The sequence below is a fragment of the Vollenhovia emeryi genome, unplaced genomic scaffold, assembly GCF_000949405.1.
Source record: "Vollenhovia emeryi isolate VEMERY1.0 unplaced genomic scaffold, V.emery_V1.0 DF939157.1, whole genome shotgun sequence".
Classification (NCBI taxonomy): Eukaryota; Metazoa; Arthropoda; class Insecta; order Hymenoptera; family Formicidae; genus Vollenhovia; species Vollenhovia emeryi.
In genome coordinates this window covers 1,282,678-1,297,840 of record NW_011967209.1, presented here as the reverse complement: position 1 = coordinate 1,297,840, position 15,163 = coordinate 1,282,678, and the positions used below count along the sequence as shown (strand labels likewise).

General features: G+C 34.4%; 1 protein-coding gene across 1 annotated transcript; it reads right to left on the bottom strand.

The window, feature by feature from the left end:
• Positions 1-6,120: 6,120 nt before the first annotated feature.
• LOC105564951 (venom protease-like) lies at positions 6,121-11,596 on the bottom strand. Its single transcript, XM_012017742.1, has 5 exons — positions 11,245-11,596; positions 10,758-10,921; positions 8,719-9,004; positions 8,057-8,328; positions 6,121-7,100 (listed from the first exon to the last, which is right to left on the bottom strand). The coding sequence occupies exons 1-5, from the start codon at positions 11,318-11,320 to the stop codon at positions 6,750-6,752; spliced, it is 1,149 nt and encodes a 382-aa protein (XP_011873132.1). The 5' UTR covers positions 11,321-11,596; the 3' UTR covers positions 6,121-6,749.
• Positions 11,597-15,163: the final 3,567 nt, after the last annotated feature.

Below are 15,163 nucleotides of genomic sequence, written 5' to 3'. Positions count from 1 at the left end.
AAGCAAAAAGGGTAGAAAAAATTAAAGTAGGTAAGAAAGATAATTTTTCGCGATTCGAATAATGTAGATATTGGCGCGCATTTTTATATTTTTGTTCACGTTGATTACGAACTTTTCAATGCTTGTGAGCAATTATAATATTATAATATTAAAATATTTGTTCATATTTCTTTCATTTTTTATCGTTTATTCGTTTATTATCGTTTATTTCTGACTTGCTTTTCCCGCTGTTTTCATTGGGAGAATAAATTGCTTCTGGACTCTGTTAATTAATTAAAGTGTAAAAAGACACACAACAAAATACTCCATCTTCGAGCAGTTTTTCTTCGAGAAATTAAACAATTCTGTAATAATTAAGCTTCTTCAAGAAGCCAGTACAGGTTTTATTATTGTAAAAGTTTGTGGACGTATATATAATACACTATCTGTCATGATCGTCATTCACATGCGACAAGCGACATTATCGCATGACGTAAAGATATTTTCAATTACATTTTGATATTTTCGCACGTGTCATTTAATTTCCGACACACAATACACGATCGACAGCGGTGACATTCACAAGTGGTATACCATCTTCATCTTCGTCCATATTTCGAAACGTGTATGACAAGAATCGATTTTCCTGATCAGAAAAGCGTAAAGAATCGCGTTAAGTTTGTCGTTCAATAGAACTTCACTGAAAATAATTTTGCTGTAAAACTAAATCATCGAATCTGCCGCAATACCAAAGTCTCGAATATTTAAGGGTTCCGGGAAACTCAATTTTTCTTGAATTTTTAATCTTCTAAAAATCCTTGGAATTTTACGAATTCATAAATTCCGAAAATAATTGTAATATTTGTAATAGTTCTTATTGAATCGATTAATCGCAGTTGTAACAAGATTTCAGAGAGGGAAGAGAACTCTCGTGTGTTAACGATCCGGCGCGCAGTTAACATCGGCAATAGATGCGAAACGGTTTTCACAATTGCGATGTATCAATGTCAGCGACATTCTCGAGCGTGGTTCGGCAGGCACGAGCTTACCACTGCGTAATCGTCGAGACTGACGAGCCGGCAGTCGACTCTCCCTTCGGCGACTGGAGTATTCCGGCATTCTCCCGAACCCGATGTTTCGCGTAGGCTGCCACCCACGCATCCATTACAATTCGACTGAGTGTTACACGATAAGCAGCCTCGCAGCCCGAGTCCAACGGAAATCTCAGGTGCAGGTGATGAGGCTGGTTGAACGAACACGCGACTGCATCCGAGAGTTTATCATATATCATGCTCTTGCATACGAGGTGATTAATTATCTAAACGCGAAAAAACCTATCACCGCGGGAATACTTAAAAATTTCATATGTAGAGATCGAGTTGTTGATCCCGAGATAAAAAATTTATCATCCGCCATCTTCGTAAAAAATAATTAAAGAACCACAATTTTTCAACATTGCTTGTGCTTTTTTCTTTTTGAAGATAAACGGAAAAATTGGAAGCTAAAAGGAAGCATTCCAAGAAGAACATATTTGCAAATTTTTTCCTTCTCGCACGTGCCACGCTATTCTGTGCTAATTACATGTAAACGTACATATACATATTTTTAATTTGCATTTCAGAAAATAAATATAATGATTTATTATTTTATGTCGTAATGGAACATTCATCACGAACAGATTCAGAAAGAAATGATCTCATTCTTGATATACTCTGCTTCTTTCCATTTTTTTTACTCCAACAATATTATAATATTTATTTTATCCATTTTATTTTTCAAATAAAACATGTCTATACAGTTGAAAAATTTGTGTTTTCTTGTAAAAAAAAGCCGGTTAAAATTTTTGTGTTAAATGTTCAACACATTCATATGTTAATTTAACATACTGCTTCTGTCTTAATTGATCTCAAATGTAAAATTGTCATTTAACTTATTACATCTGTAAAATGTAAAAATTACAGTTTTCTAAATTTATTTTGTTATTAAAAATATGTTAATTTTACACAAAATGTATTTCAAGTTATTTTGAGATTTGCATTTATTTTGTGTTGAAATATTAACAGAGTATTAGTGTGATCATGTGACATATCCATAGTTTGTTAAATTAACACAAAAATTTGTGTGGACCGTTTGGGATATGTGATATCTGTTAAATTTAACATAAATTTTTCAACTGTGTATATTTATTTTAATGTCGATAACTGGATAGCGGCTGTTGATAAATACAATATAATATAATTGTCGTTTAGAAAATGTCTTTCAGTCATTATCAGAAGTTTTTAAAATTTTTTGAAAATCATCTTGTCTGAAAATCATCTTGTATAAAATTGTTATAGTTATTACAGCCATTTACATTACCGATTGTAACATTTATTGATTAAAATTGGTTAGTGAAAACTTTCATCAAATACCTACAGATATTGCTAATAATCAAAGGGTTAAAACTAATGTAAGAGCTCACCACTCATAGGAAATAGTAAAAATAAACTTTGCATTTTTATTAATAAAATGATGCTTCTTTTTTAAAATTGACTTAAAATGTTATCTGATAACAAACTAACCTTGCAGAGACCCTTCACTAATGGGACCTAATTTGGAGTTTAAACGCGCGCGATTTTTCAGGGATTTAATTTGGAGTATTAACACGCGCGTGGGATTTAAGTGAGGTTTCAATCTCGCACACATATACGAGAATATATCAAGAAGAATAACCCACCCAAATTTTGACAAATAAAATAAATCAAGTTATTTTGTCACATCACCTTATTCACATACTCTATCAAAGTGGTTAATATTGACCACTCGTCGTATCCAGTTTTCTTTCGTTGGGCCAGATTGGACCTACCTTTCGTTGCTCCTGGCCATACAGTCTGGTCATTTTGACCAGAGATCAGGAAGGAAGAAAACTCCTTCCTTAGTCGGTTTACTGTCGTCACCGACAGATTTTTCGTACGGTTCGAACTATATGCGAGCGTCGATCGTATCGAAATGCACGGCTACGAGAAGTTAATTAAAGAAGAAAATTAATTTTAAAAATTTGCTGTATAAAACTAATCAAATATATTTTAACTTCCTTTGTTTATTTAAAAATAGATAATGACAGTTTCTTCGTGACTCAATCTTTAAATTCAAAATTCAAGTATATATGTACATAGAAAAAAAAACAATTTACTTCGCGTTAAATTTATTTTAATTATATTCCGCGATAAATGAAAATTTATAGCACGGATGAAATTAAACAATTAATAATTTTTGGAAAATTGTTTGAACAACTGATCGCGAAGACCGACCGCGAAAATGTACGAAGATGCGAGTAACTAGGCATGTATTCATGCGAGACGCATCTTCTTGCAAGTGTTTCGCGGGATACACATACAGAGTAAATGACGTGAGACCCAGAGAAAAGAAACTTTCCGTACGATAGATAGACCGACAATTGAATATTCTAGTTAATCAATAATCTCAAACAATGTATAAAAATAATATAAAGTTTCAGCGTTCTCAACAAAATATTTGAATCTCACGTCATATTATTTAACATTGTACATATATAAATTTGTTAATGAAAAATGGATAGGCTACAAGAGAATAGCTCGTTGAATACATTAATAATATTCGTCATATTTTGCGTGAAAATATATGATGTGCTGCAATGGGGCACCCAACCCTTTACAGTAAAAGTCGCGATCACTCCCTTTCGATAGACGAAATATAGTAAAATAAACATGAAATTATTGTAACCAATCCATTTTAAGGCATCGAATCTATGGGATATACTAATCTACGATCTACGAACTACAGTCTACGATCTACGAAATGTAGATTCGTTGCCTTGATAAAAAAAGTTTCTCGACTTACCATCCGATGCGCAGCAGCGGAGGTCGCTATGTTATTTCTGTAACACAAATGTAGAATTTATTAAAGCAGTTCAAGAAAATATATATTGTAAAATATAAGTAATTCTTACGAAACGTTTTATTTGATTGGATGTTTAAACGATTAATGCGCGAAAGATGTTCCGCAAAAGATCTTCGCGAGAATAAACTTTTATAAGATTTTAAATTATTTCGTATTCTGTAATTATTATTTCGGAATTATAGAATTATGAAGTATAACGACTCAAAAATGAACTGGAAAAGAGATTAATTTTACACTAAATAAAATATAATTACCTTAAAGGTGCTCCGCCGATGCCTGATGCCTTTTCCGGGCCTCCTCCTCCACTCAGATTGTCCGGTATACTCGCGAAAACACAAAGATCGTTCGCGCGATTTTACACTCCCGTTAAAGCCCAGGTGAAAGAATGTATTTTGTTCCGTCAAGTTCGCCTCCACTTCGAGTCGACGAGTATTATACCCCAAAAACTGTCAGATCTCAGAAGTGTGGCTATCGACAGGAACAGACATTTAACAAATCCTCAAATGGACTTTAAAAAGTCTTTAGTTCGATTACTTAAACGGCACTCCCGAACGCGACGAAATTGGAAACTTTATGTTATACGCGCACTTTTATATGTACTAATGTTAGAGAGATTATTTCTTGGCAAGCTATCGATATGTTATAGTTTTTCGTTATCACTTTACCCGACGTGAGAAAGATTCATCCGAGTTCGATTGTTACAAAAGGTATAATCGCGTTACGAGGAGCGATACGACGACACGCGTACCATCCGCCTCGCTCGACTGAGCCGCGTCAACTGATTCGGATTCGGTACTATAATACTAGTTATAGCTAGGTATGTACATACCTGTACATACAATAGATTGTTTTTCAATCGAGGTGTCCTCGACGCTACGTCATTTCTTGGAACCAGAGCTCGGCGACCGAGTTGTTTACGTCGCGCGGTCTAGGGCGCTACGTCATTTCTTGGAATCCACGCTCGGTCTATGACGCACGGCTAAACAATAGCACGTCGTACGCAGGATTAGTCATTCAAGTCCGCGCCGTTTCGCACATCGTACTATTCTTTCTCGATACGCGTTCGCGACAAGTACGGGAAGAAACTGCGATCCGGCGAGACACATATGAGATCTGTACGTCCAAGAATGAAAGCGCTAGCTGACTTAAAATTACTCCTTCATTGAGATAATTACGGACGATAATTGCTTCCTTTAATCGATGGACATATCTCGTATCGTCGTATTGAATCTCGCGTCGAGTACAATTTGTTGGCTGCGTCTAGTTTGAAAGCACGAAATGATACACATATTGAATCAAGTGCTTTAACTAGTATTTATCGATGTGACTTATTAATACTATTAATTTATATATTTTTACGGAATTTATAAATGAAAATACATGTGCGACATTGAATTTTAAAATTATTTTTGGACGATTGTGTCTCAATTAATTATTAAATGTGTAATCTTCAAATTTTTCTTTTATTGATGGATTCATACAAATGCTGGTCAAAATGCAGAATTTTGAGTCGAATATCATTGCGATACGTTTAATTAAAACATTAAATATCAATTAATCTTATCCGTGCTTAATTATATAATTGTAATATTTACTCATAGTTTTACTCGATAGTTTAAATTTGACATTTACACATCGATTTCTGTTGATAAAATTCATACCATCGGATAAATTTACAAGGAGCACCGAGTGCAAATAGTAACTTCGTGAATCGTATAGTTTTTGCGTTTCCTTAATTTCTTGTCGCGTGCGGTTAATACTAAGGTGTTATACTATAAAGTGCCACGAAGTGTTCAAGTCAATTACGAGGTTTGGTCAATCTTGTCACGAGATTTGATATCAATCATGCCACGAAACGTAAGTACGCATTTCATATCAGATTGATTACGAGAAATTAATAATGTGAAATTATAGAAATTACGACACTTGCGATACCCGAAAATATGATTGCTTCGTCGTTGAATTCGATGATAGATTTTTCGTACGAACAAGCCTTGCGAAATACGCGTCCTAACAGAATATCAAGTACGAGCTTCGAATCTATTATACGTGACGTAATAATGTAATGGGCGATAAATGATGAGGTTAATAAAATAAGATTTTGCTTACCAATTGATTGAGATGTGACATCTCTCCCGGAATTATCCTACATTCCGCGAAGTCTAGCATTATCACAAGCGATAAACATTTGTTTCGTAGAACTTGGGAAATAAACAACAACTCTTTTATGGAAAAATTATATATCGATATTATAAGACGTGAAAACACATGTTACATATAAATTATAATTACACATCGGTTTAGCACGAATATCTATTAGAAAAGATGTTTCTCTGTCTCTGTCTCTTGAAAAACTGTCATTTTTCTCTTCTTATCGAAGATGTTTCACACTTATTGCATATGCGATTATAATACTTTGTCGCATAATTTAATTTAAGTCGCAATCCCAAGAGATTACCGTCTAATAGAATAAAGTTGTATCGGCAATGAAACACTTCTAATATAAAAAGATAACAAGAGTATTTAAAATTAACAATAATTATTTTTATTAATTAATGTATTATAACATGCATACTAACGATATTTATTTGGATTCACTCACGGATCATTTTCCTAGTCGTCTAAATCGTTTATTTCTACAAGCGTCGAAAATATAATATAACATATTCCTCTTCTGCATTTTCACCTATTCAGCCTATCTTCCAAAATTAATTTTTTCTTATCTATTGCATCTATCTAATACCTCGCAAAACTTGTATTCTCATTCTCTTCGGATTACACCACGTTTGCGTCGCCAAACACGTAGATTGAGATTAATGCGAAAGACATGCATTCTGTTTTAATCCCGCTTTTTAAGGTGTCATCGTGTTGAGGATCCAGTCCATGTAGTAGGTGACTCTCGTGTAAACTCCGGGGAAGCCGTCGGTGCCGCACTGTCTCAACCCGTAGCTGACCACGCCGTACTGGACGAATCGCACCGGCCCGCCGTTGTATATACTTTCCGCCTGCAGAGGCCCGCCACTGTCTCCCAAACAGGAGTCCACGTCAATGTGGCCGCCGGCACATATCTGCTTGTACCAGATGTCCGCGGACCGTGAGTACGCTTCTTCACACTGCTCGTTGTCCACCAGCGGCAGATTCACCTGCAGAAGAACCTTACTACGCTGGCCCGACTCCGTCGCGCCCCAGCCGGTCACCACAGCCTGTCAATCGGAAGAGAAATTTCGAAATAGAACCCAGCAACCCACCAACTAAGAGTTACATAATATAAATGTTATAATTTCCCACTCAACAATATAAATGTAATACAAGATACGTTGTACATAACACATATTCAGAAAGAATTTCTGTTACTGAGAACAAAAAACATTCTTGACGCACTTATATTTCTCACAGCCTCATTTGGTATAAAAATAAGACACTATCAAAATAAAATCAATAATTCTTATTCTCCTCTATCGAATTAAAAAAGATCGACTTAATATATTGAGACAAGAGTAATTCACATAAATGTAAGTTTATATATTCTTGCGTTTAGAATAAATTTTCCCTCCATCTTACAACGCACCAAGTTTGCACGATATTAGACAAAAGACGATACATACTATCATTTTATCCTAGATTTTAGAATTTTTTTGGTGCTATATCGATCCTATTTTATGATATATTGAAGTGCAATAGCATTGGATCCGGAAATTTTTTCTGTGGGTGCAGTTACATTGTTGAGTAGGAGATTAGTAATGTTGATGTTACGTAACAGTTAGTTTCTAAAAAACGTTTCCTCAAAAAATTTTATACATTATAATCGAAAAGACATTCGAAGAGACTTATGCACTTGATGTTATAAACACTTCGAAACATTCTTCTTCTCCTTTCTTCTAATAAAGAAAGAAGGAGAAGAAGGACGCTTTGAAGCATCGAGTGGACCGCGGCCTTAATTGTGAACTATTTCAATTTTTGAGAAAGAAAGAGAGGGGGGGAGGATTCCGTGAATTGTTATTTAAAAGTTGCTTTTTTAATGGTTAAATCAGCGGCAGATTTGAATATTTTGAAATAAAATCAATGTGACTTAAAAGTCTGTTCGGCTGCTTCTTTCTTTGTTACTTTTCGTCTGGAATAATTGAATAGAAATGAATGTATATTGATTACATTTCCTCACCCCATTGTCACGATTTATCGGCCTCGAATTACCGATAGGTAGGCAAATCGGCTTGATATTTCGTGGACTGAAGTTTACGGAAACATTCAACCTGATAAGCGCGATATCATTTTGCATTCTACTAGTCGTGTAGTCCGGATGGGATTGGATGCTATCTATGCCGAAATCCTGATAGTTTGAACAAAAAACTTCCCTCCCATTTTTGTCTCTCTCGCAGTCACGTTCCGTGGTTAGGTCGTGTTCTCCTACTCTGACGCCTATTACTTGGAGACCTGGAGAACAATATGATACAAGTTACACGAATTTATATAAGAATTTATTTTATCCCTGATAAAAGCATTTTACTGAAAATATAATTAAATTTTGCTGAAATGTATTTCAAAATCTCTCTTCAAAATTTTTTCATTGAAAAGTAACAGTTTCTAGTTCAATCCAGTAAATTTCATAATATCGAATATTATATAATTTTTCATTACTTTTGAACAATATACTTTAATTTTCCTTATATTTTACAATACCTTGAATTTTATAAGGCAAGTTATAATTCATTTTGAGATACATTTAATAAATTTTTAATAACATTCATTTTACTTTATATCAATTTTATGGTATTTTCAGCAAAAGATTTCAATCGTGTTTACGGGTATAGGAATTTCTTTTACCATCTGGAAGCTCGGTGACACAATGAGCGGCGGTGAGGATGTAGCGCGAGGAGATGAGTGTACCACCGCAACGGAAATCGGGATCTGTTTTGCTGATGTCGCCGGTGTACGAGATTAACGCCATCCATGGATACTGGAAGACTCTGGTTTTGTTACCGCCGACTATTTTCTGTGTGGCGAGGGGTCCGCATGCTACATGATCCAATAAACGTAGATTCGGATGGTTTGTCACATCTGGTGGGCCTTGATTCGAGGCATCTCTCCTCATCATCGGTGTCGATGTTTCCTATCGCAAAAAAATTAATATTTAATAGCAGAAGAAATGGAAAACCGATACTTGAATTTAACTTTTGCACGGAAGCAAAAATTCAACTATCTCGTAATTAGTTAAATTTATAAAAAAACTTTATTATCATCTAAGAACGTAAAACGTCATATTCCCAAATGATTGTCCAATTTACAAATTCGCGTCCGCGAATTAATATTAAAGATCGTTAAAAATGGGAGAATTGTGCACAAAAATATTTTTATTGCTTTGTCCGGAAAATATATCTGTAAGATTAAAATAGGTTCAATTAAGAATAAATTAAATACTTTAATTGTAGTAAAATCTCTGATTTCATTGTTACAGTGTAACAGAAAATTTTATAAGTTGCAGACTTCAACGAGTGAAACTTCAGCTCGATGTCTTGCTAATACCACAAGATCGAGATAAAACGGAAACTCGAAGTTACAAAAACCTGTTTTAGTATTTTTTCAGAAGATTATTAAACGGTTCGCGGCGATGACGCATTCTCATTATGTATACACATTATGAAAGATATATGCGTCAAAATATGATACATTGGAGATAATCATCCAAAATGCATTAATTCGATGTCCTCGACGAAAACATCATCGGACAATAAATAAACTTTTATTATTTCAAAAACTTATTTACAAAACTAGCACTAAATAAAAAACAAAAGGGAAATAAAATCGTTAATACATAGTTGCAATAATTTATTCGCAAAAAAGTGTGTTTTTAATCATTGTAATTCCTAATCAGAATCTCTGTTTTTGCATTCGAGCTTTTTTCTGTTAACATTTTAAAAAATTAGCTTCATATAATATTAAATTTAATTCTCTTTCTCGAATTGGAAAAATATGGATTATATTATATAATTGTGATTTAGTTTTATTTTATTAAAATATCAAGAGTATAAGGCCAATAATAATACGAGCACTTGATTGTCAATAAAACATAAAAAATTCAGTTTTAAAAAGAGTTAAAGCTACTTATATTACAATATTAATATTACATATTTTTTAATTACCTAACTTATAACGATAACATGAATGGTAACGCATTTTTTAACTCTCTGAGTAGCTAATTATCTAACAGACGCTTCGACTATTATACTTAGTCATCCTGAGTGTGTTTTTGTCCTTGTAATATGCGAGCGAGGCTCCCAGTTTTATCATGCGTCGAAAGTAAGATCGGAGCTAGGAGACTGTCCTCGATTTAATTCCAATAATTACTTTATTCGAAGGTATGAAAAACCGCCCGAAAAATGGTGCATAACTATTCACACTTACTAATGTGAAATACGCTGATACGTAATACATAAACCACAAAGGATTATTGGATCTTACTTGGACAAGGAGCCTCGCTCACACATATTACAAGGACAAACACACTGAGGATGACTAACAATAAGTCTAGTCGAAACGTCTGTTAGATAATTAGCTAATCAGAGATTTAAGAAATGCGTTACCATTCATATTGTCGTTATAAGTTAGGTAACTGAAAAATGTATAATACTAAATATTCTAATATAAGTAGTTTTAACGCTTTACAAAACTGAATTTTTAATGTTTTATTGACAATCAATTGCTCGTATTATTATTGGCCTTATACTCTTGATATTTTATTTAAAAAAAAGAACGAGCTTGTTTTTAGTTAACTCTTAATTTTATTACTTTATTTGATTTCAATAAATTAATTAGCTTTAAGTTAATATTTTTGCCCATAAATTAATACATTTAGGTTCAATTACCAGGTTGCAGCAAACTTTCGGGTCGTTGCCGTCGAAGCCACATTGCGAGATTCGAAGAGTCTCCACTGTACTTGCCGAAAGCGGTTTAGGACCTGTCAGAATTGCTAAGATCGCCGGACAATTGCGAATGTTGATACAGTTAGCACTTGCTTCTTGGCATCTCTCTGTAACAGTAATTTATTATTTCATTTAACCAATCTATTTCTCAGACAGCAATATTTTAAAAACAACATTCGAACTTTATTATGGAAGTTCAGAATGAATCCAGCATATCGCATTTCAAATGTACACATGTGGAAATAGTCTGGAGATAAACATTTGTTTTAAACATTTATCTCGGAAAGCATTTCGGTATAAATGCGAGAATTAGATCGATTTAATTTTTAATATGTTAATTGCGTTAATTGTGTTGTTTAAAGTAAACGATTGATTTTTTAATTTGGCCAAGAAAAGATGCTAATGTTAGAACTGACGTCGAACAACTCACGTGCATGGATCGCTGTTAACGTGAGGAAAAGAACTAGCGTGCCGATAACCATCATGTTTATTTGTGGTATCGGCATGTAATTACTCCCTGGGAATCAAGATCTTGTAATCACTTCGCTGTTTTTCTTGTTTCTTCTCTCTCTCTCTCTCTCTTTCAGATCAGAGCGAGTCAGGAATTTTCTTGTTTTGCTTTGATGATTCTCGTCGATCAACGCGAGACTCCACACTTCGTTGGAGAACGTGAGAAATCCCACTCGCCACTGTCTCGGTTTCTCGAGTTGAGATCCAAACCGGTACTAAACGGCTGCTCGTGAGTCGCCGATTAACTAAGCTCCTTCACTACTTGCTGGGCTTATTAAAATTGTCGGTTCGGTGGGGGACAATCGTCTATAGCGAGTCATCGGTCGCCGTGATTCGTTGCCGATTACAGTAGAATCTGCGATTCTGCGTAAATTGGAATTGAGCAGACTTTCCTTGGGCAACAATTTTATTATCTTCCCGCGAATTGTTATCATCGACGATAACTTATTGTAACGCAAATTAGCAGCTGTAGGGGTGTCGAAGCTTACGTTTCGTTCGTAGAAATAATGTGGCAAGTCTGCACAAGGTTGATCGTTCTCTTGAATATCGATTCAAGATCGATTTCCAACTGCAAAGATTTCATGATTTTTATTTAAAAACTAATTTTTATTGTGTATGTTATGCTATTCTATTACCTGTTTATCTTGAAAGCGTGATTTATTATTTGTTAAAAATTTTTAGTGTTCAATTTACATTTGTATAAATCTTTCAAATTTTACTTTATCATTTTCGATTGAAGAACGAACTTTAGCCATTCCATGTACATATGTTTCTCTATAAATAATCTCAATAAATCATGTTATTCCACAATTTAGTTCCGAAATCAAGAGAGCCAGATAAATAAACATATATTTGCTTTTATTGGTCTTAATTAACGGCTTTGGCATAATTCTTTAGAAGAGAAATATTTAATATTCCACTAATGTGAAAATAAAAAGACGACAAAATCAGTATTCTACTTCCAGGAAGGGAATTAATGTCCGCTTATAAATTAAAATGAAGGCGAAATAAACTTGCAGGAATTTTTCCTGAAAGGCATACGAGCGAAAAGGAGATATGAAGGTTAGGAAGGAAAGAGAGAGAAAAAAGCCGGTTGGATATTGGAATAATTATAGATTATATTCTCGTTCGGAAGATAATAAAAAATCTCGCAAGAAAAAAATTGACCGAGATTGTATATATTATGTCTTACTTCTGCAATCACTCGGAGTTTCCCAAGATAATATTACTGCATGATTGAGCCCACGCAGGAGTGTTGTTTCATTGAAACGTTAAAACTATTAGTCATCATTGACAGATAAGGAAAGTTACCACAAAATATCAGTATTCCACTTTCCTCTAAATTCATTACGGTTACCAAGAACATTGCCCGTAGTGCATTTCTATATTTATCTGTTATCCAATTCAGCAAAATTTTTAAATACATAATCTATGACCACAACAAAAAGTAAAGATATCTTCAGGAAGTTCTTCGTAACGTCGAAAAAGTATTTATTACTGTACACTGTAAACAAATTTCATGTAAAGTTATAACTATTATAGTGTTTATTATAGTACTTTTTAAAATAATTTTCCGACAAGTATAAACAATTATTTTCACAATAAAAGTAAGAACGCTAATCGTTTAAAGGTGTTGTCGATTAATTATCTAAAGTACTGCCATGAAATTGTCAGTTATCAGTTGTATTCTTTAACACCGAGTTGTATTTTTTACAAAGAGGTTCCCAAAACTCCTGACTGCCCAATCGTCTCTACTCTCTCTTACTGTAATGTGATAACGGTACGATAGGTCGAGTTCTTCATTGACCCTGCATGATAACTCTGAAGGCAAATAAAGACGCGAATAATTATCGATCGCATAATTTTGCAATCCGACAGTTTGGAATCTTATATCATGTTTTCCTCAACAGAAGGAATTTCCAGGAAATTGATTGGTTTGTTTATACACTAACTTTAATCCATAAGAAAATCAATCAATTTCCTGGGAATTCCTTCTTAAATGACTTTGTCAGAGAGATAAAATGCGGATAAGAAATATTATAAATAATGCTGCAATTCATTGATTGATATATTTTCAGAATAATATAAATCTTATGCGACAAAAGCATCAAGGATTTGACCACATGACGATAATCGTATTATGAAAACAAGAATAATAATAAGAAATATAATGTAAGTATAAAAAAGATAACAAGTCAAAAGCATTGAAATTATTAAAATGATATTGTGATAATAGAAGAGAAAGAGTATGAGAAGAATAACGTGCCAAGAAAAGAAAAGTGTAATTATTAACTTATTATACGTAGTTGCGGAAGAATTTGCATTCGTCTTTGTTAATGTTATTAAAAACTTAAAAGTATTTTTTTACACACTGTCGTTCTTACAAGCATAGAGAAAGGGGTTCGCTGTAGAGGAAGAGGTACTACAGGAAGTCTGTGTGTCTCTCTTGCTAGAATCTCATTGATAGACTTCTGCGAGTTTGACACAGTAGCAGTCGGACGGGTGTACAGTTTGTCACAGAATCAACGGCCAAAATATGAGACAAAAGGTTTGTTTTCTGTTCCTACACTGGTGAACTGGTGCAATAAATTAGAGTAAGACAAACATATTTTTTCTCATTCTAACTTACTGCTCTAGTTCACCAATGCAGAAACAGAAAACAAACCTGAGGACACTTGATACCGGTTCATAAAGTCAACTCTATTGTCAAGATAAACTTTGCCACATTTCAAAATAAAGTTAGGTATACAGGGTGACCCAATTGAATGTTCCACCCCAAATCACTTTTTTATTTTTGATCGCAGAAAAAACGTTTCAGACAAAACTTGTTTGGTTCGAAGGGGGACACAAAATGGTGCCATTAGTTTGACCTTGACGAGTTACTTGAACTCATCACGTCGAGGTGACTGCAAATCAGGTTTTCCCAAGCCCTGCCCAACCATGTGCGGCTTAATTCGCGGATCTTTCAGTGCTGCTGTCCATTGCGTTTATACTATGAGAGAACCTGATTTGCAGTCACCTCCACGTGATGAGTTCTGGGTTATTTGCGATTGTCGATGAGTGCTCACTCATTAGAGTAGCTGTACATGTGTGATATAGTGTTAATTTTTTACATTTTACCTGTCCTTTAACTGCCCTGGACTTTAACTTGAATTAGAAGTACAAAATAATGACTTGTATCGTATTACAAGCCTCGAAGCGCAACTGTAGCGATAAACAGGACGGTTTTGCTATATACGTACATTTCAGTGTTTTCGGCGAGAGTATCGAAACTTTAGGTTCAGAACAACAGATGCTATCCCACCAACCTGAACTTTTGTGTAAATATTACTGATACGAGTGAACAAAATTTCTGCACTATTCGATCGAACAATATTTCTGTTTTTTTTACCTATTCTATTATTCAGCAGGTCTCTCTGAAAAATGATATTTCGCTAAAGATCAAATTAACGGAAAATTGTGGATACGTAAACGAAAAATAACGACGATATTATAGTATTTCTTGCTAATTTGTTGTTCTCGAAAAATATCATGTAGAATTGGTCCCGCTCATTCTGTGGATTTTTCTGAAAAATGGCTCAGCAAACAGAGTTCCATAACATCATGTAAATATAATACAACACGCATGTGTTACATTGATGTGGATGTTGTGTAACTGTTACTTTCCGAGAGTAGGAAAAAACGCATTTACGCGGTGCTCTTCGCGTTCCAAACCCTATCTCCCTGCTAGAGGTTTCCAGGGAACTCGAACGCTTATACAGAAAAGAAAACTCTTCCCGGATCTCCCGACGGCGTCTCCAGGAGATCCGGGAAGAGTTTTCTTTTCTGTATAAGCGTTC